Source organism: Penicillium subrubescens, assembly GCF_028828155.1.
Source record: "Penicillium subrubescens strain IBT 31985 chromosome Unknown utg000010l_segment0_segment0, whole genome shotgun sequence".
In the NCBI taxonomy this organism is placed as follows: Eukaryota; Fungi; Ascomycota; class Eurotiomycetes; order Eurotiales; family Aspergillaceae; genus Penicillium; species Penicillium subrubescens.
Window position 1 is genome coordinate 3,118,309 of NW_026643160.1, and position 24,028 is coordinate 3,142,336.

The 24,028-nt window shown below is 50.7% G+C and overlaps 7 protein-coding genes across 7 annotated transcripts; 3 read left to right on the forward strand and 4 right to left on the reverse strand.

The window, feature by feature from the left end:
* Window positions 1-70: 70 nt before the first annotated feature.
* spb1 (rRNA methyltransferase spb1) lies at window positions 71-2,881 on the reverse strand. Its single transcript, XM_057158252.1, has 4 exons — window positions 2,777-2,881; window positions 2,574-2,723; window positions 796-2,512; window positions 71-733 (listed from the first exon to the last, which is right to left on the reverse strand). The coding sequence occupies exons 1-4, from the start codon at window positions 2,792-2,794 to the stop codon at window positions 180-182; spliced, it is 2,439 nt and encodes an 812-aa protein (XP_057004102.1). The 5' UTR covers window positions 2,795-2,881; the 3' UTR covers window positions 71-179.
* A 250-nt stretch (window positions 2,882-3,131) lies between these two features.
* N7473_012314 (uncharacterized protein) lies at window positions 3,132-5,858 on the forward strand (the record flags this gene model as incomplete). The annotated part of the gene is made up of 5 exons (XM_057158253.1): window positions 3,132-3,254; window positions 3,327-5,207; window positions 5,262-5,341; window positions 5,395-5,544; window positions 5,600-5,858. 5 exons carry the CDS (start codon window positions 3,132-3,134, stop codon window positions 5,856-5,858), a joined length of 2,493 nt encoding a protein of 830 aa, XP_057004103.1.
* A 440-nt stretch (window positions 5,859-6,298) lies between these two features.
* N7473_012315 (uncharacterized protein) lies at window positions 6,299-9,065 on the reverse strand (the record flags this gene model as incomplete). The annotated part of the gene is made up of 10 exons (XM_057158254.1): window positions 6,299-6,348; window positions 6,413-7,059; window positions 7,119-7,378; window positions 7,440-7,508; window positions 7,568-7,606; window positions 7,659-8,226; window positions 8,293-8,494; window positions 8,552-8,702; window positions 8,833-8,878; window positions 8,962-9,065. 10 exons carry the CDS (start codon window positions 9,063-9,065, stop codon window positions 6,299-6,301), a joined length of 2,136 nt encoding a protein of 711 aa, XP_057004104.1.
* Window positions 9,066-10,254: 1,189 nt separating this feature from the next.
* Window positions 10,255-11,784, reverse strand: irs4 (the record flags this gene model as incomplete). Its single annotated transcript, XM_057158255.1, has 1 exon — window positions 10,255-11,784. The coding sequence occupies one exon, from the start codon at window positions 11,782-11,784 to the stop codon at window positions 10,255-10,257; it is 1,530 nt and encodes a 509-aa protein (XP_057004105.1).
* Window positions 11,785-12,528: 744 nt separating this feature from the next.
* N7473_012317 (uncharacterized protein) lies at window positions 12,529-16,174 on the forward strand. Its single transcript, XM_057158256.1, has 5 exons — window positions 12,529-12,882; window positions 12,962-14,552; window positions 14,614-14,877; window positions 14,932-15,076; window positions 15,131-16,174. Exons 1-5 carry the CDS (start codon window positions 12,611-12,613, stop codon window positions 16,087-16,089), a joined length of 3,231 nt encoding a protein of 1,076 aa, XP_057004106.1. The 5' UTR covers window positions 12,529-12,610; the 3' UTR covers window positions 16,090-16,174.
* A 174-nt stretch (window positions 16,175-16,348) lies between these two features.
* N7473_012318 (DNA ligase (ATP) DNL4) lies at window positions 16,349-19,748 on the forward strand (the record flags this gene model as incomplete). Its single annotated transcript, XM_057158257.1, has 7 exons — window positions 16,349-16,416; window positions 16,473-18,583; window positions 18,640-18,771; window positions 18,831-18,963; window positions 19,024-19,129; window positions 19,185-19,644; window positions 19,729-19,748. 7 exons carry the CDS (start codon window positions 16,349-16,351, stop codon window positions 19,746-19,748), a joined length of 3,030 nt encoding a protein of 1,009 aa, XP_057004107.1.
* A 1,288-nt stretch (window positions 19,749-21,036) lies between these two features.
* N7473_012319 (uncharacterized protein) lies at window positions 21,037-22,494 on the reverse strand (the record flags this gene model as incomplete). The annotated part of the gene is made up of 1 exon (XM_057158258.1): window positions 21,037-22,494. One exon carries the CDS (start codon window positions 22,492-22,494, stop codon window positions 21,037-21,039), a length of 1,458 nt encoding a protein of 485 aa, XP_057004108.1.
* Between the last annotated feature and the right edge of the window lie 1,534 nt (window positions 22,495-24,028).

The following is a 24,028-nucleotide window of genomic DNA, read 5'->3' on the forward strand; positions in this document are numbered from 1 at the left end:
GGCTGCAACTACTGCACCCTTAAACAGTAGTAGCAGAAACTAGCGAGATAGTCTACAAACTACACTATAATCTTAACTGACATGGCTTGCATTTCCAAAACAAATTGCTATTCTTCGACCCCTATGCACTCGGGTATCATCCAACTTTTGGTCTAATCTATACACTATGCACAAATCAATCATGACTTCTTCTTCGCCAGTCGCTTTTGCGCCCGAATATCCTTCTTCATACGAGAATCCACAATCTTGTACCTGCCCTTCACACCACGAGGACGACCAGAGATACCACGGTTGGCACCTCTTGCCACAACCAACTTGACCTGCTGCTTGGGCTTCTTCTTGGTGGCCTTGCCCATCAGCTTCGAGATGGCCTGTGCCTTATCACGCTCGCTCAGTGCCTCGTCATCCGCCAGAAGAGCAGACTTCTTGCGCAGCTTCTCCAGCTTCTGAGCAGCCTTGAACTTCTTGCGGCCCTTGGCCTCCATCACCTTCTTGATGGGACGGGCGTTGATAGCACGCAGCTTCTCCTTGATGGCAGCCGCAGCAGCCTTGGTGATAGGCCGTTGGATTTTGCTGTGCTGGCCCTCATCGTCAAGGAACCACTCTGGCAGACCATCAACGTCACGGAACGAATAGCGATGCCAGCCATCGTCAACAATATCTTGTGACTTCTTCTCGCCGGAAGCCATCGCCTGTGCAAGAGCCATAGCCTCGGCAGTGATGATATCGATGTCTGCGAGGTGGATGTTAGTAACAGGGGACATGCATATCGATATGGTGTGGGAAGACATTTACCCAGTTGACCATTAGCCTTGCGCGGATCCTGGGGCTCCTCGATTTCTTCGTCGGAGTCGATCCATTCGGACTCTTGTTTCTTCTTAGGATCCTTCTTAGTCTCCTTCTTGTTCTTGGACTTGGATGTAGGGGCGGGGACATCTTCCTCTTCATCCGCCTCGCTATCCTCTTCCACAGCTTCTTCTTCTTCCTCTTCCTCCTCCTCCTCATCATCCTCGTCCTCTTCCTCTTCCTCTTCCTCTCCTATTCCTTGGAAAAGATCCTGGTCAAAGAACATAGAAGCATGATTGGAAAGGCTACCGGACTTGGGCACAGCATCCCCAGAGAGTTCCTCGTCGGAGTCGACTTCTTCCTCTTCCTCCTCTTCGTCGTCGCTCTTATTGTCCTCGGAGAATCCCTCCCATTCGTCGGCCTCGTAGTTCTTGCGAGCCTTCTTGGCGCGCAATTTCGAGTCGCGATCCTCCATGCGCTCTTGGTACATCTCGTACATTCCATCGAGTTCCCGTTCCAGACGGTCACCGTCATCGTCGCTATCCTCGTTCGAGTCAGACTCATCCTCACTCTCGCTGTCGACGGGCACATCGCGGGCATTGACCACGGCATCTCTGGCACCTAGTCGATCCACACGCTTGAGGGAGAATGTGGAGTCTTCTCCTCCGGGTCCGATTTGCTCCATGCCGATATCCATGGGAGTGGTCATGTGCATCTGTAACCGAACAATCTCTTTGCGCTTCTTCTCGTTCTCCTTGCGCCTTTCTTTTTTGGTGCGAGCGTTCTCCTTCTCGCGCATGCGCATGAGATCTTCTTGGATCGCCAACTCCTCGTCCATTGGGGCGACCTCAGCCACTTCCTCGCCTTCACCATCCTCCCCTTGCTTCTTCTTGACGGCGAGACCGAACTTCTCCCGTACCTTCAAACGCCATCGTAGCAGGTTGCGGAATTCTTTCTTACCGAGAATCTTGAGATCCTCGCAGCAAGTTCGAATCTCGTCTGTCGTCTCCTCGAGCCTATTCAAAGTAGACATGGCAAGATCTCCACCTATGGGCTGCTGGAAGCTCAGTTTGTTGTATCCACCCAAGATCGCAATGGGATCGGTAGTGTTGATGAACTCAGTAACCGGGATTTCCTTGTGCTGAGTGTAGTCTCCCTCCTCATAACCCTCACGCCTTCGCTTCTTCTTCTCTGGGTTGAAAACCTTGGCTTCAAAGTTGGGAGTCGCATCTTGCAACTCGGCGAAGACGTGCTTGGGGTCAAGGAACTTGGGGTCCATGTGCTTGGGCGCCTTGTAGCCACGGCAGACGACGAAAATTTCGGCGGAGACATTACGCGACGAGGGAGGCTTGGTGGCCTCGACCGACTGGAACAGCTGCTTGAAGACCCACAGCAGAGGGTTGTAATCCTTGGACCGGAAGACCTTGGTGACAAAGTTTCCGCCCTCACACAAGAATTCCGTAGCCAATCTCAAAGACTGCAACACAAGCTCGGCCTGCGTGAAAGCATCCTGAACCCAGGCTGTACCAACGTTGGGCGCACCGTCGTGAAGAACCGTGTCGGCCTTCCAGTGTTTCAGATGCGATCGAATCGTAGCACGACACTTGTCGGTGGTGATGTCGCTCTGGAAGGAAATGACTCGAGGGATAGGTTTGATAGGAGCAAGATCGACACCGACGATGAGACTTTGTGCAGGCATACATTCCGCAGCCACTTGACACCACGACTATGGTATTGTTAGAGATGAGATCGCCTTGGAGGATAGAATCGTGCAGGAGAACACTTACACCTGGGGCCGCACAAAGATCAAGCAAAACCTTGCTCTTCTCCAAGAATCCATACTTCTTATTCAACTGGATCAACTTGAACGCAGCACGAGCACGGTAGCCCTTCTCTTTGGCCAGGCGATACCATTTATCCAAACGACCTTTTCCGTGCTAGGAGCCAATTAGTACAGGTAGTCACCATGAAAGACACACTTAGAACTCACCTTCTTCTGGATCGCCATTTTGAATCACGGGCGGTCTTATCAAAGACCCGATTGCCCTAAATGCAAACGTAGACAAAAGAACGTCGGAGGTTGTATACTTTTACCCTGGCGGCTGATGGAGAGAAAAAAAAAGTCGAACTTATCGCTCACCGCCTTCCATTCCATCAGCGAATTGTTGGCGCCTGAGGCTATAAACCAGGCACCCGGCCCAGGCCAACAAGGCCAACATGTGACGTGCGTGATATCAGACCCCCGGTTCGTGGCGCTTGGTGGGAGCTCCCCAAGATCTGTCTTTGAGATTTGTATTCTTCTTCTAGAGCGATCCAGATCTCCTGATGATACTACCCCCGCCTCCATGACCACAAAGGGATCTCGCAAGAGAGTGAAAGCCAGCCCCTCTGGCGCGGACTCACTATCCCCCGCGTCTCCGAACAATGCAGCCCGAGACCGCTCAGACTCCCAGACACAGAGCCGTATGGTATGTCGGAGCTGATCAGAATGCTGATGCCTCACAAGTATATAGCTAATAACTTGTTTCCTTCCCTTATAGAGCTGGTACCCAGGATCATGGTCGGCTATCTCGCGTACGTCCAAGGCAGCTCCAGTTACCGAGGTTGCCCGTGAGAGCATATCGGTCGCGCAAAACGTAGCTTCCAGCGTTGTGAACTCCTCAGCCTCTCTTCTCGACACACCCAGACAAAACCGCCATCCTTCGATACAGTTGACCAAGAAAGCCGGCGCATCGACTAGATCTCTCCCTGCCGACGTTACCACGACTCGAGTTAATATTGCGTCGGACGGTTCAGCTTCTACAACAGCGTTGGATACCCTTGAGACACCTGTAGCTGCAGAAACAACGCCGAATCAAGAGACACCGGAACCAAATACTTTGAAACCTCTGGAAAAATCAGTGGAAGGAGAAGAGCCGATCGTTGAGAACGTTGGGACTGAGCCCACTACTCCACAAGCAACCCAAGCGCCAACTGAGCAGTCTGTCGGATGGTTCTCATGGATATATAGGTCAGGGCCAACAGAAAAGGACAAGCCGAGTGGTCCGGAATCTGCAGCAGAGGCAGAGACATCTGTTGAGAACCAAACTGCTAAGCAAGCCGAACCCCATCCAATCGTGGCGGACACCAGTGGAGCAGAAGTACAACAGAATCACGAGCCGGAGCAAACATCAGCGCAGGGTGGAGATACAATCGAAACGACCCCAACGGCTCAGAAACGGTCGTGGCTACAGATGTGGTACGGGGTGGGTCCAGCAAATAAGCAGGAGGAACAGCTTGCAACGGAGCCATCACAGGGAGACACTAGTGCATGCAAGGATCAAGACTTGGATATGGCGCCGAAAGACCCTTCAGAACGGCCAGAAGATGCGCCTCATATTCCGCAGACCACTGCTGGAACAACGAAGTCCTCGGGTTGGTCTTTCTGGTCTAAAGATACTGCCAAGGATGCTACGCCAGGTAAACTTCAAGAAGTCGAAGCTGTGGAAGCGACAGTGACATCGGATACAACAACAGCCCAACCGACATCACTTGAGCCAACCCCCGAGACTAATGTCAATGTCACCAAGAAGGGAAGCTTGAAAATCAAACCATCCAAGGATGGCCGTACGAAAGACGGAACTGTGTCCGCCGTTGAAGCTACCACTATTCCAACACCACCCGTCGAGCCGAGACCAGCCGATGTTACTGCATCAAAGACATTACAAAGAATCCTGCCTAATCAAGTACTTCCAAAATTCGAAGATACATTTGCAATGGAGGAGTCACCATCGTTGCTGCAGAGTCTCGGCCGGTTACTACATTACACCAAGGGCCCGGAGCATAATCATGTTTCCCGAATTAAAGAACCTCCTCGAATTAAACGCGCCCTGGCCATCGGCGTTCATGGGTATTTTCCTGCTCCGTTGATTCGGAGCGTGCTTGGACAGCCTACGGGAACATCTATCCGATTCTCGAACATGGCCACGGAGGCTATTCGAAAATACACGGCAGATCATGGCTATACCTGTGAGATAGGCAAGATCGCGCTGGAAGGCGAAGGCCGTATCGCAGAGCGGGTCGACTTATTGTGGAAGCTCCTTCTCAACTGGATGGAAGAAATTCGCAAGGCCGATTTCATCCTAGTGGCGTGCCACAGTCAAGGAGTCCCAGTGTCAATCATGCTTGTTGCGAAGCTGATTTCCTTTGGCTGTGTCAATGCTTCCCGCGTGGGAGTTTGTGCTATGGCTGGTGTGAACATGGGTCCATTCTCTTCTTACCGTTCCCGGTGGATCAGTGGATCTGCTGGAGAGCTGTTTGACTTTGAACTACCCTTCAGCAAGGTCTCCAAAGAATACGAGACTGCTTTGAAGCGCGCTCTTGATTTCGGAGTTCGTATATCTTATATTGGAAGCATTGACGATCAGCTTGTTTCCTTAGAGGTAGGTTTGTCATATATGCTATTGCTGGGACTCTCAACTAACCATACCTGGCAGTCTTCCTTATTCTCCACGGTGGCTCACCCATACATCTACCGCTCTGTGTTTGTAGATGGCAGGGTCCATGCTCCAAGCTTGTAAGTATTAAACACAACCTCACTATTGCCCTTATACTAATAGCTCTGGCTAGCCTCTCCCACCTTGTTGGCTTTGCTCTTAAACTACGCAACCTCGGTATTCCAGATCACGGCTTGATCCGTGAACTAAGCAGTCCATTGGCCGGCAGTCTATACACAGGCGAGGGACACTCCCGTCTGTACGACGACGAAGCCGTTTACTAGTATGTCTCCACCAATATACGTGTTCCCGTACCAAATACTAACATCCATTACCAGCATGGCTATCCAATTTGCTCTCGAAACATCCTCCGTCCCAGACGCCAAATTGAGCATCAAACGATCCAGCCCCGCCGTTTCCCCGAATCCATATATCCTGCCCTTCGCGATGCGCGGTCTCCTCGAAGAGGAATACGTCAGGCGCGTGCTACACGAAGAAACTATGGAACTACTTCGCCAATTCGATGACTGGAAGCCGTCGAGTAAGGTCTTGAAGGATGTCAAGTTTCGACTCGAGGGTATCCGGTCGAAGCTGTAACATGCCAAGCATAGAACAGCTTTGCTTTTTTGCTAGAGGTTTATCATGGACAGGATCATATGAGGATTTGGGTGTGTTTTTCTTTGCCAGGTTTAGCGATTTTCTTTTCTCCACTTTAGCGGCATCATAGAGGAAATATACAGTTCCCTCTGCTTTATTCCCCCAGTCAATCATTTTTTGCTTTGTTTTTCGTTTGTTCTACGTGTATCTAGCTAGATCTGCGATTTTTGACAATTTGTGTACGCGGTGTTTATTGTGGTTTGTTCCGAGATAGATATATGTATCATAAGAGAGATTTGAACCAGGAAGATAGCGCCGTGTACAGAAAAAGCCTTTCTTGAAGTCGTAAGTAGTGGAGAGATAGGGGAAGGTGAGGAGGAAATAAGGACCTTCGCATTAAATGCAACAAATGAAAAGAAAAAGATAGCGTAGATAATCCGCTAAACAGATGCAGTAGGGAACGCCGTTTGATATGCACCCTGAATTTCGTCTGCGAGATTGTCAGTAAATCATGGTGAATCACAAAGGAGGGAGAGGGTAAGGAAAACACCAACCTCGCATCCCATCCAACGCCTCAAAAGCAAACGAATAATTCGACACAGCCGCAATAATCCGCTCCAGACCCCGCCTCAGCTCTTCCACAAGCTGTTCAGTGGAATTACTCACAAGTTCACTCTCCACATCCGGCGAGAGTTGCTTCGCCACACGCGCCTTGTAAAATATCATAAACATCGCATAACTACTTTGCATAAGACAGCATGCGAACGAAGGCATTGTCCTAGGCAGAGGCTGACCACCCGCTTGATGTTGCGCCTGTGACCCGCCTTCAGATAACGGCTGTGGATAAGGCAAAGCCTCGAACATGCGGGAAATAGTGAGTGCAGAGCGTAGACAGATTTTTGCAGAGTGTTGTGGGCTGTAGGGGAATCCGGAGGCGAAGGGGTATTGTGGGTATTGGGGGATGTAGGGGTGGGTGTCGGACGAGGTTGAGGAGTCGGAGGGGGTCATGTATTCGGTTGAGGAGGCGCGTTGGAAGTGGTCGAGGTTGCTGCATGAGCAGGAGACGTTGTTTATACCGGGTGCTTGGATGGTGGATTTGGTTGGTGCGTTGCTTGGGTTGGCGGCTGTTAGGTCGCAGTGTCTTTTTATGAAGATGGGGATGTCTGAGAAGGCTCGGAAGCGATGGGTTTTGATTTGTGCGCTGAATCAAGTTAGAAGGTGGATTGATAAGTATGCAGCGGCTTCGAAAAAGGTGCGTACCTTGACAATTTGATCCGGGATATTGCCCGGATACTCTGGGCAGTGATTGTTTCACGGCGATCACCAAAGTCCGGCTCGGGAGAAACCAAGGGAAGCATATCTGTCTGCACAATCACCGAGTTGGTCCAGGAATCGAGCTGTTGCATTCGTTCAAAAATATAATGTAGACCCGTTTGTGACGTGAGACTTTTATTTAGATCGGAGATGAACTGAGTCGCTGATACCAGGACTTGTTGTGCTTGGATAAGAATGGACCAGCCCTAGTACAGGGATTAGCGGGCTGATAGCTAACAAGGCGTATTCGGCAGATAGAGAACAGACCTCAGCGTCAGACTCGAAACGTGGGTATGGCGTCGTAAACTGTGGGTCATTGATGACTATCGTCGGGGGCTGTCACTCAATTAGATATCACTCTGTATATATAGCTGAACTTGGGAGTTTAGACTCACAGTAGTGCTCACAATGGAGCCTTGAATGACGCAATAATACTATACGAAAATGAGCCACAATGAAACAAAAGGCAGATGTAAGGTGATTTACCGTCATCCACCAAGCTCTCCGCCGAGCTTCAGAAAATTCATCATTATCCGTGCAGCAATGAAGCGATTTATCCAAAGCAAGAGCCAATGCTTGACCGGCACGATATCTCATCTTAAGAAGATTTCCCCGTTGTGAGTACTCGTATACCGAAAGAATCAACAGGGCTAGAAGGGTCTCGAGATCCTCTGGAGTCATAGGATGAAGCCTTTCTCGATTCACCGAAGGCCGTGCACTTGATAATGCTTGACCAGGATCAGTGGAAGACAGCTCCAGATCACACTCTGTCTCAATGATAGAATTCGCTAATTGCGCAAATGTATGCGCGTACGTCCTTCGTTGAAGAACAGATGCAGCTGAAGATGATTCTGGGTCGTCTGGGTGTGGGATGAGAGCCAGAATTGCCGATATCGCCAGACTCAGCGGCGAGCGAGGCCTATAAATCATGAGCGGCTCTGATGATGGACCCGGCGAGACGGGACAATGCAATGGTCGGTCCTGAAACTGTGTTGATGCCCGGGGCGGTAAGATGGGGAAATAAGAATGGATGAAATCATAATAGGCGTTTAAACTTGTCGTTGCATGTTAGAAATTCCACACGGGATCTGCGAGGGGGATGAAGCAGTTCAGGACTTACATTTCCGGTTCACTCCCGTAGGTCCTCACCAGACATGACGTTGTACTCATGGGGGACGGCATAGCCCCCATATGAACATGAGATGGACTTTCATCTCCGGCAAAGAAGCCCTGAAATAGAGAGCCCACCTGTGGGAAGTCCAGATGGCGCAGACCTGCGCCCGGTAGAGACAGCACGTCGATTTGAGTAAACATCCCCGGCGCTGTGACATTGTTAGTGATACGGATGTACAGCTTATCGCTCGGCATGTAATTCATACGCTCATCGAAATCCGCCGAGGGATCCACAGCATACTGTGCATCTTCATGCGGCGCCTCTTCTTCTGGAGAGGGCGAGGCCTTTTGCTTCTTCTTGCGTGGCCCACCCCGTTTACTGGGCAGGTATGAGCATTTTCGGCCTTTGGCGACACACTAAAAGATGATTTAGTTAGTACTCCAATCTACCGCGTGAGCTGTGCGAGCCGCCAGCTACACCTCGAGGAACAAAGTACCCCGGAAAATGAGGGAAAATGACGGGATTGAAAAAAAGGATGACAAATACATTGGAACAGGGTTCCTGCCCGCCACAGCGCGTTCTGGAAGCGCGACTAGGGACGACAAGTTAGCAACGAATCCTCATCCGCTGGGCCAACGGCGATTGGCGATTGGGGCGTCGGCATTAAAGACGCACCAAGGCAAACAAGCTACTTTGACGGGCGGTTTGGCGAATTTCTTGCGAATTGGCCGAGGCGCCGTCTCGACAAGCCCGCAATCGTTCTGAAAAGCGTTGACCATGGCGAATCACACAGCCGGGATGACATGGGGCGATACTCCGCTAACTCCCCCGCCAGGCCCTCTTAGTCGGGATCTTTTTGTCTGACTGACTGCCTTTTTTGCCCTTTTTGTTGTTTGGGCAATAATGGTGGAAGGGGGGGCTGGTGCCTTGTGTTTTCTTTGGTAGTTGGGTTTCAGCCCGGATGGCACAGAAAGAATCCCGAGAGAAAGAATGAAGAAGAGCCCTGATATAGAAGCGGTGCGCTGATTGCTTGATCGTTGGTGATCCAAATCCCGAGCCGTGGAGATTCGGGATTTGCTTCGCGGTGCGGCGGACACTTCCAATTTGTCAACTACGAGTTAAGTTCCAGGGGAGCTTTTTCCTTTTTAAGTCGTGCTTCTCTCGTGTCGCCAGGGATGGAAAGTGGACATGATAGATATGATGGATATAATGAGGAATCCATGAAGTTCAATTTTTTTCTCTCTCTTCGTTTTTATCGAATGAATCTCTTTGGTCGGGAAGAACTTCCTGTCACGCGCCAGTCACGTGGCCAGTCCGGATTTCTTGAAAGTCTCGTCTCAAATCATACAAAGTATGCAGATGGTACTTTATACACACAAAAACTCGGGCACTGGAGGGTTTAGGCCTGAATATTGACTTTGGGTCCTCAATGGATCAATCAGCATGGTCAACTTGCGACGTATCTTTGTCCATTGTTGGGCAGCTTTCAGCTTTGACAGTGGAGCCTTCAAGAAGGCGACCAAGGGATGGATATACAGTAGCTAATAGTTCATTGCCTGATCCAACTTGGCATACGTAGATGGATCAATCTGCAGAAGTTTGAACCCCGAATCATTTACGAATCGGGATGTGCATCAATCCACACAGGCAGCTACTACTATGGTATACTACCCTGCAGGATAAGACAAGAAATAATACTGTCAAAGATAACCAACCTGCGTTCAACAGGTTCGTTAGATCAGCTTATTTCGAGAGCCCCACTGCGGACCTGCGCATCAGGGTTCTCTACTATCTATAGGAGGTTCAGGCTTTCGGCAGCTAATCCCACATCGACACCCTAACTATGCCAAATGTACTGTGCATAATTCAGTACAAGATACTCCACACACAGCACATCAGACCTGAGTCAGACAATATGTACTCATCCAAATCCCATCTTATCCACACTGTTCAAGACTCGGTCGATCTTCAGCCCTTGGGCCCAACGGATGAAAGCTTAATGCCCGTCACATACCGCACACTGTCCCACACGGTTTCAGGCACCTTGACGGGTAGTTTGTGACCTTTCAGCTGCTGGTCGATCAACCACATTCCAACCACGAATTCTTCTTTCGTCAGAAGGCCGATCTGCTGGCTATCCACCAGATCCCACACCTGCGCCAACACGGCGGGTGGCAGTCGGCTGCGGGACCAGATCTCTCGCGCCACCAGGTTCAACACCATTTCTGACGCAGGCGGGCCTTTCTCGGCCCCATTCGGCCCACCTCCGGTTTTCCTTCGGTCAGGAGGAATCAACAGCCCCTTATTAGATGCCCAAACGCCCTCGTAGCGTTTGCGCTCTTTCTCTGTGACTTCACGCCTCCATCGTTTGCGATCCCCTTCATGATGCTTGTGGGGGTGTTTGTGGAGCAGGTTCATCTTGTGGCGGCGGCGGGCGTCGGCTTCTTCGGCCTTCGGCATGCCGCGTAGCGTCATCGGCATGCCCTTGGGTGGACTCGGCGTCCGTGATAGATCACTCTTGGGAGAGTGTGCAAATTGTAGTATTGACCGGGACCGCGCTCGTCGTCGTGAAGGAGGAGGCGGCGGGGCAAGCTTCGTCGCAGGGGATGCTCGCGCGGATGCAAGAGAAGATGCGACAATCGCGTTTGAGAGAGCTTCCTCATCCATGCCTGGTTCATTCGCGCTCGAGCTGCTATGGTATGAAAGCCCTGATACTGAAGCCATACTGGGTGTGGAAGGGCGTAGGAGCGGGGTGCCGGTGAAGACCGGATTTCGCGTGGATGCCCGCGAGGGGGCGGTTCGCGGTGGAAGATTCGGTTTGGTATCATCGAGAGAAACTGTGGTCATTCGAGAGCTAACGGAGGGATGGGGGCTGGTCGCCGGGACGCGGACGCTTGCTGCGCGAGGTGGGAGAGACGGGGGTTTCTTGTATAATTCGGGTTCTGATTCGGGCTCGGAAAGAGCCAGGCCATCTCGAAGCATGGCATTGACGGGGTTCTCTTTAGCGGTATCTCTGGGTCGAATAGGAGTGGGCGAGCGTAGCTCTCGTCGTTCTTCGGGTGCTTGCGACTGCATTCTGCTTGCGCTGCGCGCAGCACTGATCTTGGCGGCAGCCACGGCGGCCGTTGCTTGCTGTACCCTCGAAGGAGACCTCTCGATGGCAAGACGCGCTGCAATCTGTCCGACGGATGGCGGCGGAGTTCGTCCTCTCGACACGGCTCTCGGCGGCGGCAGGGTGTTGTTGGCTGCGAACAAGCCAATCTTGTCCCTCACGGAGCCCACCACGGGCGCATTCTCAGACTCCATTTCGAGGCAACGGTCGGCATGCCGATTCAGAGTGCTAGCTACAGCGGCTCTGGCGGCGGCAGAGGGTGGTGAGGCCACATTGGATGATGCTTTGGAGTTGGAAAAGGCGATAGTGGCGCCCTGCAACGCGGAGTTGTTTCGGGAGGCCGGGGGAGCCAACCGCGGTTTGGCGGCGGCGATCTCGCCGTTCATTTCCCCGGTTTTCCGATCCAGCGAGAGCAAAGACAGGGAAAAGACTATAAAAGAGGGGGTGAATGGGGAAAGACTCGAAACTTTCCAGGTTGCACTGCAGCTGGTGAGAACGGCAAAAGATGACGCCGCTGGCAGAAGGCAGAAAAAGGCCGACCGTGCACGGCACCGTTTTTTCAGCTTCAATACTATACAGTATACGACTAAATACATATGCAAGAGTTCAGTTGAAACTCAGAGAATGAATAGCCTAATTGATAATATCATCCTAGTGAAAGGTAACTATGAGCACTTATTCTCGTGCTAGCTATTCGACGATCTCGACTAATCTAGCTTCTAGTTATCCGAACTTTTGAAAAGCATATAGCAGTAGGATAATGTATACCATCCAGTCAGTCAAAGTATCAGCTGGTAGTCGATTAGGCTAATCGAATAGGTCTCTGCAACAAACATAGCCATAGGTATAGCTCTACTATCCAATATAGAATAGTACCACCAACTCTCTAACCATTTCAATAAGTCTCTTTCCCCAGATTCAAATCTCCCCAAATTTAACCGAGCTGGCCCGTTTCAATGCCCCCAATGAGCCAATCGCAATTCTCGTTTCTCCGCAAGCGTACAAATGGATGGAACCCAATTTATCCCCCAAACTTTCCCCCTCTCCAATTGGCAGTGGATATTCTACGATTCTCTCAATTTATAGCCTGTGAGCCCCCCAGATCCCCCCAACCCCCCCGGGCTTTTCCCCTCCTTTTCGTGCATCGCATGAATCATTCCTCGTCGCCTTGGAAATGCCGCATCTGGTCTGGATGCACCCCCTGGAGCCGCCATGCTCTCGGAGACTGAGACTGACCATGCCGACGCCGGCGATCTCACAGCCGACGTAACTTCCCCCGCAAGGGACTCGGTGGATCGCGAGCAAGACCCGAATCATCACGCCAGTGGAGACCGAGCCGAACAGGGTGCCGGCGCTGGCCAGGTTCAATGTACTGTCTGTAGCAGCACTTTTCGACGTCCGGAACATTTGAAGCGGCATTTGCGCAGTCATACCAAAGAAAAACCATTCGAGTGCGCACAGTGTGGACGCCATTTCTCCAGAACGTAGGTGGCGGTTGAATTTCTTCCGTCGAGTGGCATCAATGAGGCCGGTATATACTGACTTGGCCAATTATGGATATAGCGACACCTTGCATCGACATGAATTGAGTCACCATACTCCCGGGGGTGAGGGAGGCAAAGATCGCCCGCATCGTATCACCGTCAAAACGTTCAGGGCTTGCTTTAGCTGCGCGACAGCCCGGGTTCGATGTAGTGGGGGCATGCCATGCGGCCGATGTGATACTCGCTCGCTCGAATGTCAATATCCGACGGAGAGACGGTCCAAAGCTAGACTCCGCAATGGAAGTTTGAAAGGACCCTCGACTCTCCACCTGGAGACACTGGAAGTAGAACCTCAGTCGCCTCGAAACCAGTCTCCTCGGCCCAGTGGAAATAATGCGGCTGCCACCCACATGAACAATGATATTCCCTCCCACCAACTGGGACAATTTTCGATTAATGGAATGAACAATACTCCGACATCACCCAAGGCATCAATACACCCCTTTCCGAGCCCATCGAACCCTCGTTCAGAGAAGAATTCATCAGATGGGCGGGGCTCTGTTGCAGGCCCTTCGAATCCTCAACTTTATACTCCATCTGCTAATCCAGCTGCCGATGCTCCCACCTTACCACCGAGTGTGTATCCGAATGGAGAGTACAATCCAGGTTATGGCGAACTTCCAGATTCCGGTATGCTCCCCGTGGGCACCACGGCTAATCTCGTACATGAAATGAGAGACGTGGAGACAGGAATGGCTGGCCCAGGTGTGGGTATGGATATAGACATGACGGGAAACCCAGAGATGGCATTAGGTTTCGACCCTTCAATCTTTGATCCATCGATGCTATCTACGATCAATTGGCTGCCCAACGAGTTCTTCGCCGGTCCATCAAGCGACCAATCCCAATCTTCGAGGGCCCCGCAGCATTTCCCTCAAGGTGCTCTCCCGGATAATTATGCAGCGCGATTCACTTGGCAGCCTTCGGTGATCAACGCTGACAACATAAGCCCCTCGGTCCCTGAAAACAACACCCATACTCCCTCCGGCCCTCTTTCTCTGGGTACTGATATGGGAAGTCCCAGGCGATACTCCCATGTCGGTAGCGAAGCATCACCGCACGCGGAATCAGTCGACTCTGCCAAGCGTTCAGCCGACTTCTACGTCGATGGCGGTGGTGCAAGGCTTCCAAGATACAGGAAGAAACAAACGCCCTGGTCTACCTCCTCAATCGACCTACCAGCTACCACGGGGCAAGCGTTTTCCGAAAACAACACACGTCGATTCGGCTTCCCGGGTGTGCAGGAGGTCTACATGGAGAACATCCCCGAGGAAGTGCTCCATTCGATTCGACCCCTCGAAGCTGCAACCTACGACGAACTTTATCGCAATTTCCTCTTACTCTGCCGCAATGATAATCCGTTCTTTGAGATGTTCGAGACCGAAAACTTCCCCAGGCCGGAAGAATGCACCCGGTACCTTGCCTGCTACTTGGATTCATTCCAAGCGGTATATCCTATTTTCCATGTCTCCACGTTCGACGTGAATCAATGCCACTGGGTCTTGGCGTTGGCTATTCTCGCCATTGGGTGCCACAGCTCTAGTATTCATGATGCCGATCAGTGCACAGCCGCCTTCCACGAGATGCTCCGCCGGGCCATACATGTCGAGGTAAGCCTATTTTTCCTCCCTTGAGAAATTTTCATGTGGCATCACAACTAACAATCTACAGAAAGCAAAGCGCCACGCTGGACCTACTCCCTTGGGCCTACTCCAGGCCATGCTGCTCAACTGTATCGGACTATTCCATAGTGGCATTGAAAAAGACAAGCTATCTGCCTTGAGCGCTTTCAAAGAACTTGTGAGACTGGTAGAAGATAAGAAACTACTGGCTGCATCAAAGCCATTGAAGGAGTCAGGCAGGATTTCCGGAGAAGTCCTATGGCAAAAATGGATTGATGATGAGACTCGGAAACGGACCGGCTACTGTGTTTGGGTAAGTTTCGCCTGAAGAACCAGATTCGGAAATTTGCTAATCATTATTTGAAAGCTTTTGGACTGCACGCTTGCTTATTATCTTGACGAGCGGCCGCTTCTGTCCTTAGATGACGGGCAAGCTGCGTTGCCCGCTCATGAAAAACTTTGGCAGTCGAACTCGATGGAAGATTGGAAGCAGTTGTGGGACCAATCTAGTAGTATGTTCTGTCCAATCTCAACCATTACACTGGGTCAATTGCTAAATTTGATAGTGAATGAATCGCTTTATGATTCAGTCCATATCCTATACATCGAGAAGAGACTTGTCTCTGGTATTGGCGAATTCAGCCATATCCTTCTCATTCACGCTTTGTATCATCGAATGTGGGAAGTAGGTGACTACTTCCGCCGACCACTATCATTCTGGAACCCAACTGCAAAGAAGCAGTCTCGGGAGACTGCAATTCCCACGGGGTCCGTTTGGCTCCCTGGAATCCCATCGTACTCCAAATGGCGCAACAGTGCTTGCGATTGCTTAGACATCCTCCACTGGACCGCTAACAGCACCGTCGCCAAAGCCGCCGGACTGGAACATCCCACTGTTCTGCATCTCCATGTGGCTCGGCTCGTCTTGCTAGCACCCTTCCGGGAAATTCGCGCGCTTGCGACATCTCTTGTTACGGACAAGCTACGATGGAGCAAGAGACATCAAGCTATCGAATGGCAGTATATATGGCGCTGGATCAAACATGATCAATACAAAGCTCGACTATCGATTATTCATGCTGGAGTAACCCTCTGGCACGTCAGACGGTACTCCACGAATGCATTTCATGAGCCGGTTGCTGCATTCCTCGCAGTTCTAACCCTCTGGGCCTACGGGTCATGTCATGGTACATCCCAGGACTCAAGTCCACAAAATCAAGCCTCTCGCAATGAGCCCCTGCAAGAGCCGAGTTTTATTCATCTAGACCGGCCATGTGACGATGAGCTTGTGCAACTCTTCGTTCGTGAAGGCCACTCTATGAGGGGGAATGTCACAGGCGTAGGAGATATTTGCGCGCCAGAGGGTCCAGAGAGAATTTTACGCGTTGGCTGTGAGACTCTTTCTGGTTTGAGCGCTTGGGGTCAGTCGAAGAGGTTTGTGTCTATCTTGACTCGTCTGGCTGATCTTGTGTCAAGGGGCTCGGAAGGGGAGCAGAGCCGCAATGCGAATACGGAGGGGTGCTGAGAAATCCCTTTGCTTGTTGAAGATCATCCTCAAATACCCCACATTTAAATTTAGATGTACAATAGTTTCCAATTCATATCTGCACCATTTTGGAACACTGCTTGTAACACAGAAGCGATGTAATTCAGACCTACAGTATAGTAAGAATACAGTGAGGGTGATGTCACACACGTGCGCACCGAGCTTGTTATCTTATCGCGGAGCTGCCTAAAATCATCCGGGGAACTTAGACTTCCCCATCTTCAACTGTTTACACATCATGGATTCCGACGAGATTGTCCCTGAAAATACCCAGGTGGAGGTGGAGGTGGAGGATCTGGATGAGAAGTACTTCGTCATTTGTCAGTTTCATCTGTTCCCTTTCTAACCACCCAAAAACACAGATACCCTAATCGGCCTCATAATCGCGCCGCAACACTCCCATTCCATGATCTGTATCTGAGCCTTTTCGACCCCCTCAGTGATATCAAAAAGAAACCCCAGGCTCCCAGCTTAGCTAGACGGAAAGCTGGACCTCACGGGAAAGGTGCAACAAGCTTGAACCCATATGAGCTCCGACGCGATATTATCGCCCGTTTCATTTCGCGATGGCGCAAGGAAGTTGGAGACGACATCTACCCTGCCTTCCGGTTGATTTTACCGGACAAGGATAAAGATCGACCTATGTACGGCATAAAGGAGAAGGTTATTGGAAAAATGCTCGTCAAGATCATGAAGATCAACAAGGAATCAGAGGATGCTTCCAACCTTCTGAACTGGAAGCTCCCAGGAGTATCTGCCGCGCGAATGGCAGGCGACTTTGCCGGGCGTTGCTACGATGTCATATCGAAGCGACCGATGCGGACTGAACCGGGTGATATGACGATCGAAGAAGTCAACAAGAAATTGGACGATCTCTCAGCTGCGTCGAAGGAGGACCAGCAAATACACATTCTGGCAGAGTTCTACCGGCGCATGAATCCGGACGAACTGACGTGGCTCATTCGAATTATTCTTCGCCAGATGAAGGTCGGCGCTACGGAGCGTACACTCTTTAACGTCTGGCATCCAGATGCCGAGAACCTATACAGTATCTCCAGTAGCTTGCGCCGGGTTTGTTGGGAGCTGCACGATCCAAATATCCGACTTGAGGCGGAGGATCGCGGTATCGGGCTGATGCAGTGTTTTCAGCCTCAGTTGGCACAGTTTCAGATGCACTCGTTTGAGAAGATGATTTCGCGAATGCGGCCAACGGAGGAGGATCCGGTCTTCTGGATTGAAGAGAAGATGGATGGAGAGCGTATGCAGCTTCATATGGCTCCGGATGAATCAGTGCCAGGCGGTCGCAGGTTCCGCTTCTGGTCGCGGAAAGCCAAGGAATACACTTATCTCTATGGAAGTGGGATATACGACGAAAAGGGAGCTTTGACCAGACATCTGGAAAACGCCTTTGTTGATGGTGTGCAGAGCCTCATTCTGGATGGCGAGATGGTGACGTGGGATCCAAAGCAGGATGCCCCGGTTCCTTTCGGCACATTGAAGACTGCCGCCCTGGCGGAACAGCGCAATCCATTTTCCGATGGACCAAGGCCACTCTTTCGTGTTTTCGATATTCTCTATCTCAACGGGACCGATCTCACCCGATACACACTTCGCGACCGTCGCAATGCTCTGGAGAAGACAGTCATCCCTGTTCATCGCCGCTTTGAGATCCTCGAGTACCACGAAGCTACTACTGTAGCAGATATTGACAAATGCCTGCGAACAGTCGTGGCCGAAGCTTCAGAAGGTCTAGTATTGAAGAACCCTCGTTCACCATACCGGCTAAACGAGCGCCATGATGACTGGATGAAAGTCAAGCCAGAATACATGACCGAATTTGGAGAATCCCTCGACCTAGTGGTCATTGGTGGATACTACGGCTCCGGTCACAGAGGAGGTAACCTATCAAGCTTCTTGTGCGGTCTACGAGTTGATGATCAAAACTCCTCGCGGTGTACAGACCCCATGAAGTGCTGGTCATTCTGCAAAGTCGGCGGAGGTTTCACTGCCGCCGATTACCAGGAAGTGCGTCATCATACAGATGGCAAGTGGAATGAATGGGACCCCAAAAAACCCCCAACTACCCTTATTGAGCTGGCGGGTGGAGACGCCCAGCATGAACGGCCCGATATGTGGATCAAGCCGTCAGACTCGGTCGTGCTCTGTGTCAAGGCAGCCTCGGTGTCTGTGAGTGATCAGTTCCGTATGGGATTGACCCTCCGCTTTCCACGCTTCAAGAAGTTGCGCAAAGACAAGAATTGGAAGAGTGCTCTGTCAATCCAGGAGTTCTTGGACCTCAAGTCAAACGCAGAACAGGAACATCGGGAAAAGGAGTTTTCGGTGGACAATTCCCGGAAGCAGAAGCGTGTGAAAAGGGCTGTGAAGAAAACGTTGACTATCGCTGGATATGATGAGAAGGAAAACGTGCAATACTTTGGACCTTCTGGTCATATCTTTGATCATCTTAACTTTTGTTCGTCTATCAGGCCCTCTTTTCTACAGATTCATTTGCTAACAACATCGATGTAGTCGTCATGACAGAGTCAACTGTGCCGGAAAAGAAGACAAAGGCTGAACTTGAGCAACTCGTCAAGGCCAACGGGGGCAAGATCTATCAGACAAATACTGCAGCCCAAGACACCATTTGCATCGCTGATCGCAGTAAGTAGTACTAACTATTAAAAAAAATATTCAACTGAGGCCATACTGATCATATACAGGAACCGTCAAGGTGGCATCTGTCCAGAAGAGCGGGCAGACCAACATTGTCCGGCCATCCTGGTTGATCGACTGCGTCAAACAAAATGAGAAGGATGCCGGTCTGCCGGACCTCCTCTTACCTTTCGAGCCAAGGTATGCCTTGATGATCGTCAAGGACTCCATAGAGACCAGACTAATATTGATGAACTACAGACACATGTTCTTCACCTTGGAGGACCAAGATGAAGACGTCAAGTTGAACGTCGACCAATTCATGGACAGCTACGCCCGTGACACCACGGTTGATGAACTGAAAGAAGTATGTTCTTTCAAGATCCTCTCTAGGCTCTGTAACCCGCTAACACTCCCGGCAGATTCTCGAGCAGATGCACAAAACAGAAGAGACACCCAGACCCCTAGATCCCCACTCGATCCAAAAGATCGAAACCCACATCCAAGACAAAATCAACTCAGGCTATACCGCACCACGTGGATGGCTCTTCCGCGGTCTAACATTCTTCTTTCCCTCAAGCCACCAGGCCAACGGCGATGCAAACAGTGACTCGGATTCGGATTCTTCAAACTTCGCCACGAAAGATATCCGTCTCACTCTTGCGCGCAACACGGCACAGTTTGGAGGGGCTAGTATTGTCACTTCCCTGAAGACTCATGGTGTTACTCACGTCATTGTTAATACGGAGATGATTTCTTCAGCGGAGATCAGCTCTTTGAGGAAATCTCTGGCTGATGGTTCAAGGAAGAAGATACCTCACCTTGTGAGCTTGGATTGGGTGGAGGAGAGCTGGGAGCATGGGACGTTGTTGGATGAAGAGAGTAAGTTTATCCTCGTGATTTGTTACACTTGCTCTTTTTTATGGCGATTTGATTTGGGACTGTTGCTAAATTGTACATTGATAGGATTCCAGGTGCTGCGATGATATGCTTGGAGGTGTCAGATATTACTAGCCTTTGTTTTATACCATAGCATACCTCATTCTTGTGTGTTTTGATGAAAGGATATATGTAGAGGTATTCCTGACCGCCTACGAGGTGAATACCACGGATGTCCTTCCAAGCCATAAGCCAGGGACCCACCAACACCCAGCCATACGATTATAACTGTAGTTAATTGTAAGGATGCAAGCTAGATCACGAGCGCAATCCCCCATAGAAAAACGGTCATCTCCGGACAGGAGCGAGCAGGAAGCACCTTAGTCAGTAACCAGGTATGCCCTTCTCAACAAAAGCGGTCTTGTCTTGTGTCTTGTTACATAGACACTTTGCCGGGTCTTTACACGAATTATGATATCAGAAATCCCGGACTCCTCCATGCAAATGGGGGGTTATCACGGAGAGTTTTCGAGTGTCTTGTTAAACTAGTCAAAAACGATGCCTAGCTAAACAGTCCATAGGGACTAGAATACTAGATTATTATACAGACTACGTATTGAATGAACATAGCATACATAGAAAAGGAAGAGGAGATAAGAGGGGGAAAACAAGGGACCTAGATCGGTCCATAACAGGGTTCCAAAGTGACACCGTCATCGGGAACGACTTCCAGTACCAGTAACCTTCAAATTAACTAAGTAGATCTCGATCTCTATTTTCGATTGGGACTGACCTTTTTTTCTATTAGTCTTTGCTCATCCACGGCATTTATTGAGCACGGATTAATCTTTGAATGCTTACGAAGAAGAATAATAATGATAGCGAATGGAGTAAGGAAGAGAGATACTGTAGACCCGATGACGGGGCAGCGAATCACTCATGCGGAGATTAAGGCTGACCGATCAACGCGGGAAGTGATCTCATGTGGCTGCGGGGGGGATGATATCACGTTGCAGCGGGGGAAAGTCACCACCACCCGGACTTGAGCGGCTCGAGAGCATACGAAAGTAATACAGATACCAGACCAATAAAGCATAAAAATACGTTTTTGAATGTTTTGAGATTTGATTGTTTTTGTAGAGATAGATATATGGATATCATAGGGAATGGAAGCAAGGCTTTGAAGCCGCCAAGATTTCAAAGGGGGTATGTCACAGAAAGAGAAAAGAAATGGTGTCATGCTAGGACGCTTGTATCCGGATCCAACGCCTCGCTGGTTTAATGAGGAAAAGAGAAAGGAAAATGGGATAAATATGTACTGAGAGCCTGACCACGGCTGCGCCCGGCGCTGCCGTGTGGGTTTCTCCAAGAGTTGGGGTTTAAAGAGGTGGGATTTCAAGCCGAGATGCCCACCCATCGAGCAGGAACGGCGTCGTTATCATCACCATCTTCGTAGTCCCCGGTCAAGCGGTAGGGATTGCTCTTGCGAGGAGGGAGCATGATGCGCGCTCGTGTTGGGATATCCTCACGGAGCTTGCCGCTGCGACGCATGTTCATTTCAAGAACAACCATACGAAGGAAATCACAGTTCTCGCGGGGTTCACGCTGGCGTGACATCGGTGGTACCTCCGGATCGTACGTGTGGTACTGATTACGGTTCTTCGGGGCAACAACGTGGAAGTGATTGCGCCGGTTTCCTCGGCCACGAGAACGGCGGTAGGTTTGCATCTGAATAGAGACAGCGCAAGCACTGTTCGGCTCGGACTTATCGTGAGGATGATCGTGGTAGACGCACATCTCGGCAGGAGAGATGGGGGTGGGGTTCAGGTATCGTCGCAGTGCTGGAGATGGCGGTTCTTGCATGGGAGGAGGGCGGCGGTCATCGGTCATTTCGGGGGTGATGGTGAACAAAGACCGAGTGAGGAAGTCTTCTGGTTGTACAGAAGGCGTGGTAAACGTTGAAACCGACTGGGCGGCAGATTTGATAGCTCGTAGGGACGCGGTGAGGTTCGACTTGAAGGACGATCTCAAACTAGGAAATGTTCGAGAGGACGCAGTGCGCTCTGAGGGGACGGTATCATGGATGGTAGCCTCGGGAAGACTCTCAAACACATGGATCTCACAGTCATCCAAGTCTGTTTCGAGCAGAGGGTGATCCAGAGCACAGTCTTCGGCAGGTGAATATCGCAAGGGCCGTCGCTCAGACGAGCTTTTATGACTGCCGGGTGTCTGCGGTTGAGGCGAGCTAACGGGAGAGCCCAAATCAGGCTCTAAAGATGGCATCGAATCGCTTGAAACTGAGCGCACAGAGAACGGAGATTCCATCTCAGACTCGGTGGAATACTTTTCGTTCTCTTCCTCCGGTGGGCTCAACAAGATATCCAGAGGCGAGTTACCTGCACCACCCATCAAATAGTCTTCCTTGGACCTCAGCCCTTCCTGCATCATCCGGCTGAACTCTTCCACATGGTTGCCTCGGGGGAGTTTCCGAGGTCTCCGGGTGGACCACGACCGGCGTGGCACAGGAATCGCTGTGGCGTCCAACATGGAGGCCACTGACAAAGGTAAAGGTCGTTCATTTGAAGAGGAGGATGAGGATGATCTGCGAGACGAGACGGACGGTTTGGATGGGGTACGAGTCCGGGCTTCTCGGTGCAGCGGCGTGCGTGAGCCACGCTTTGGTGGGATTACTACCGGGGTGGTCATGGTTGAAGCGGAGATGCCGGCATATTTTGAGGGATAATGGCCGAGGCGATCCACGCCCAATGACGAGGGGTGTTCTTTCAGGCCATAAGGCTGCATGGCTTTCTGGGGCGGTGCTGAGGTAAAGAGAAAGGCTCTCGGGACCATCATCTTAACGGGTCATGCCAGTCTGGTATTTTCCTGCGAAGCCTTGGCCGGAGGAGGCACTCTGGTCGAGCGTCTGGGCGAGATACATGGGTAGGAGGAATGATGGGATGGTAGGAAGTCTCCCGGCGCTGATGTCGGGAGATGTACCAGTAGCCGATATGGGTAGACTGGTGTTCAGTGGAGGGACCGGATTGTGTGTGGGCTAGGATGGCGAGGAGTGATGTAGTAGTGGGATTGCTACTGGAGATAATGAGGAAGAGTCGAGAAGGGAAGTCGAGAAGGGAAGTCGAGAAGGGAAGTCGAGAAGGGGAGTCGAAAAGAGCAGGTAGTATGTCTTGAGAGAAGAGAGAAGAGGTGAAGAAGGGAGGAGGGAAGGGAGGAAAGATAAGAAAGTGGTGATCTCAGCGGATGACGGATGATAAGAGGCGTTGTGCATGGGAAGGCGGTCCTCCGTATCTTCCGTAAATATGGTACGGATAGTACGGATGGCGGTAAAGTTTGTAAAAAATGGGGCAGGGATGTATTGGGCAGGTACGCGTGTGACGGGTAATTATGGGATTGTCTTGGTCTTTTATTATTGGGCACAGAGAAACAAATAACATGCCGGCCACCCTTCCGGTAATACTGGAGTATTGTTCACATTATTAATTCATCCTTCAGAACTTGGCCCCCGGCTTGGGCCGTAACCACTTTGTAAGTAATCATGTAATTAATTTACGGAGTAGGGGGATCGGCCTGCCTTGCTTGGGTTTAGCGCCTAGTTTAAGGTGGTATTTGTGCCGTTTTCTCCGGTGTCTGGTTTTATTCCGTCGGGGTAGAATGTTCGGCCGGTGGAGCCATCGAAGAAAAAAGCCCTGCGATCGGGCTAATCCGCTTCTCCTTTTTTTCCTCCAGAGTACGGAGTGCATAATCTATCAGTTATCGTAATTAATCTGTAGTAGTTCATACATTACGGTCGGGGCTCTGGGTTGGGTTGATTCTATACGTGACTTTTTACAGGTCACGTTTGACTCGCGGTGATCTATCATTCATCATTCCGACCTATCGTTTCTCTGCTAGGTAGTCCCAAGCCCTCTCCAGCCATCCGAAAATTTGTGATTGTCAAATATGGGCCCTTCAATCTTCTCGGCAATCCATAAATCCACCGTACAGATAATATTACTACAAATTATCATGACAAGACCCCCTAGTCGCGTGCTGGGGATCCGCTCCGACTCCGCCAGGTGGGCCGTTTAAGGTTGGGTTTAGTGTGGTGCCTGCAGATACACACAGTATGGTAGACTGACCGCCAAGGCTCATTACAATCTCTGTACGGAGTAGAAAGATCACTAAATACCATAGATCCATATGTCAAAATAATACCTCAAACAGTGTACATGATTACTCGTCTTCTATTTCTGACTCTTACAATCATCATCATTCAGGGTGGCCTGACTGTCTGACCACAACACTGCCCCCCAGGATTGTTTCGGGAGTCGCCGGCCTTGATGGGCGATCGGATGAACCAGTCGGGTTGCGGGTGGCTGCAGACGTCTGT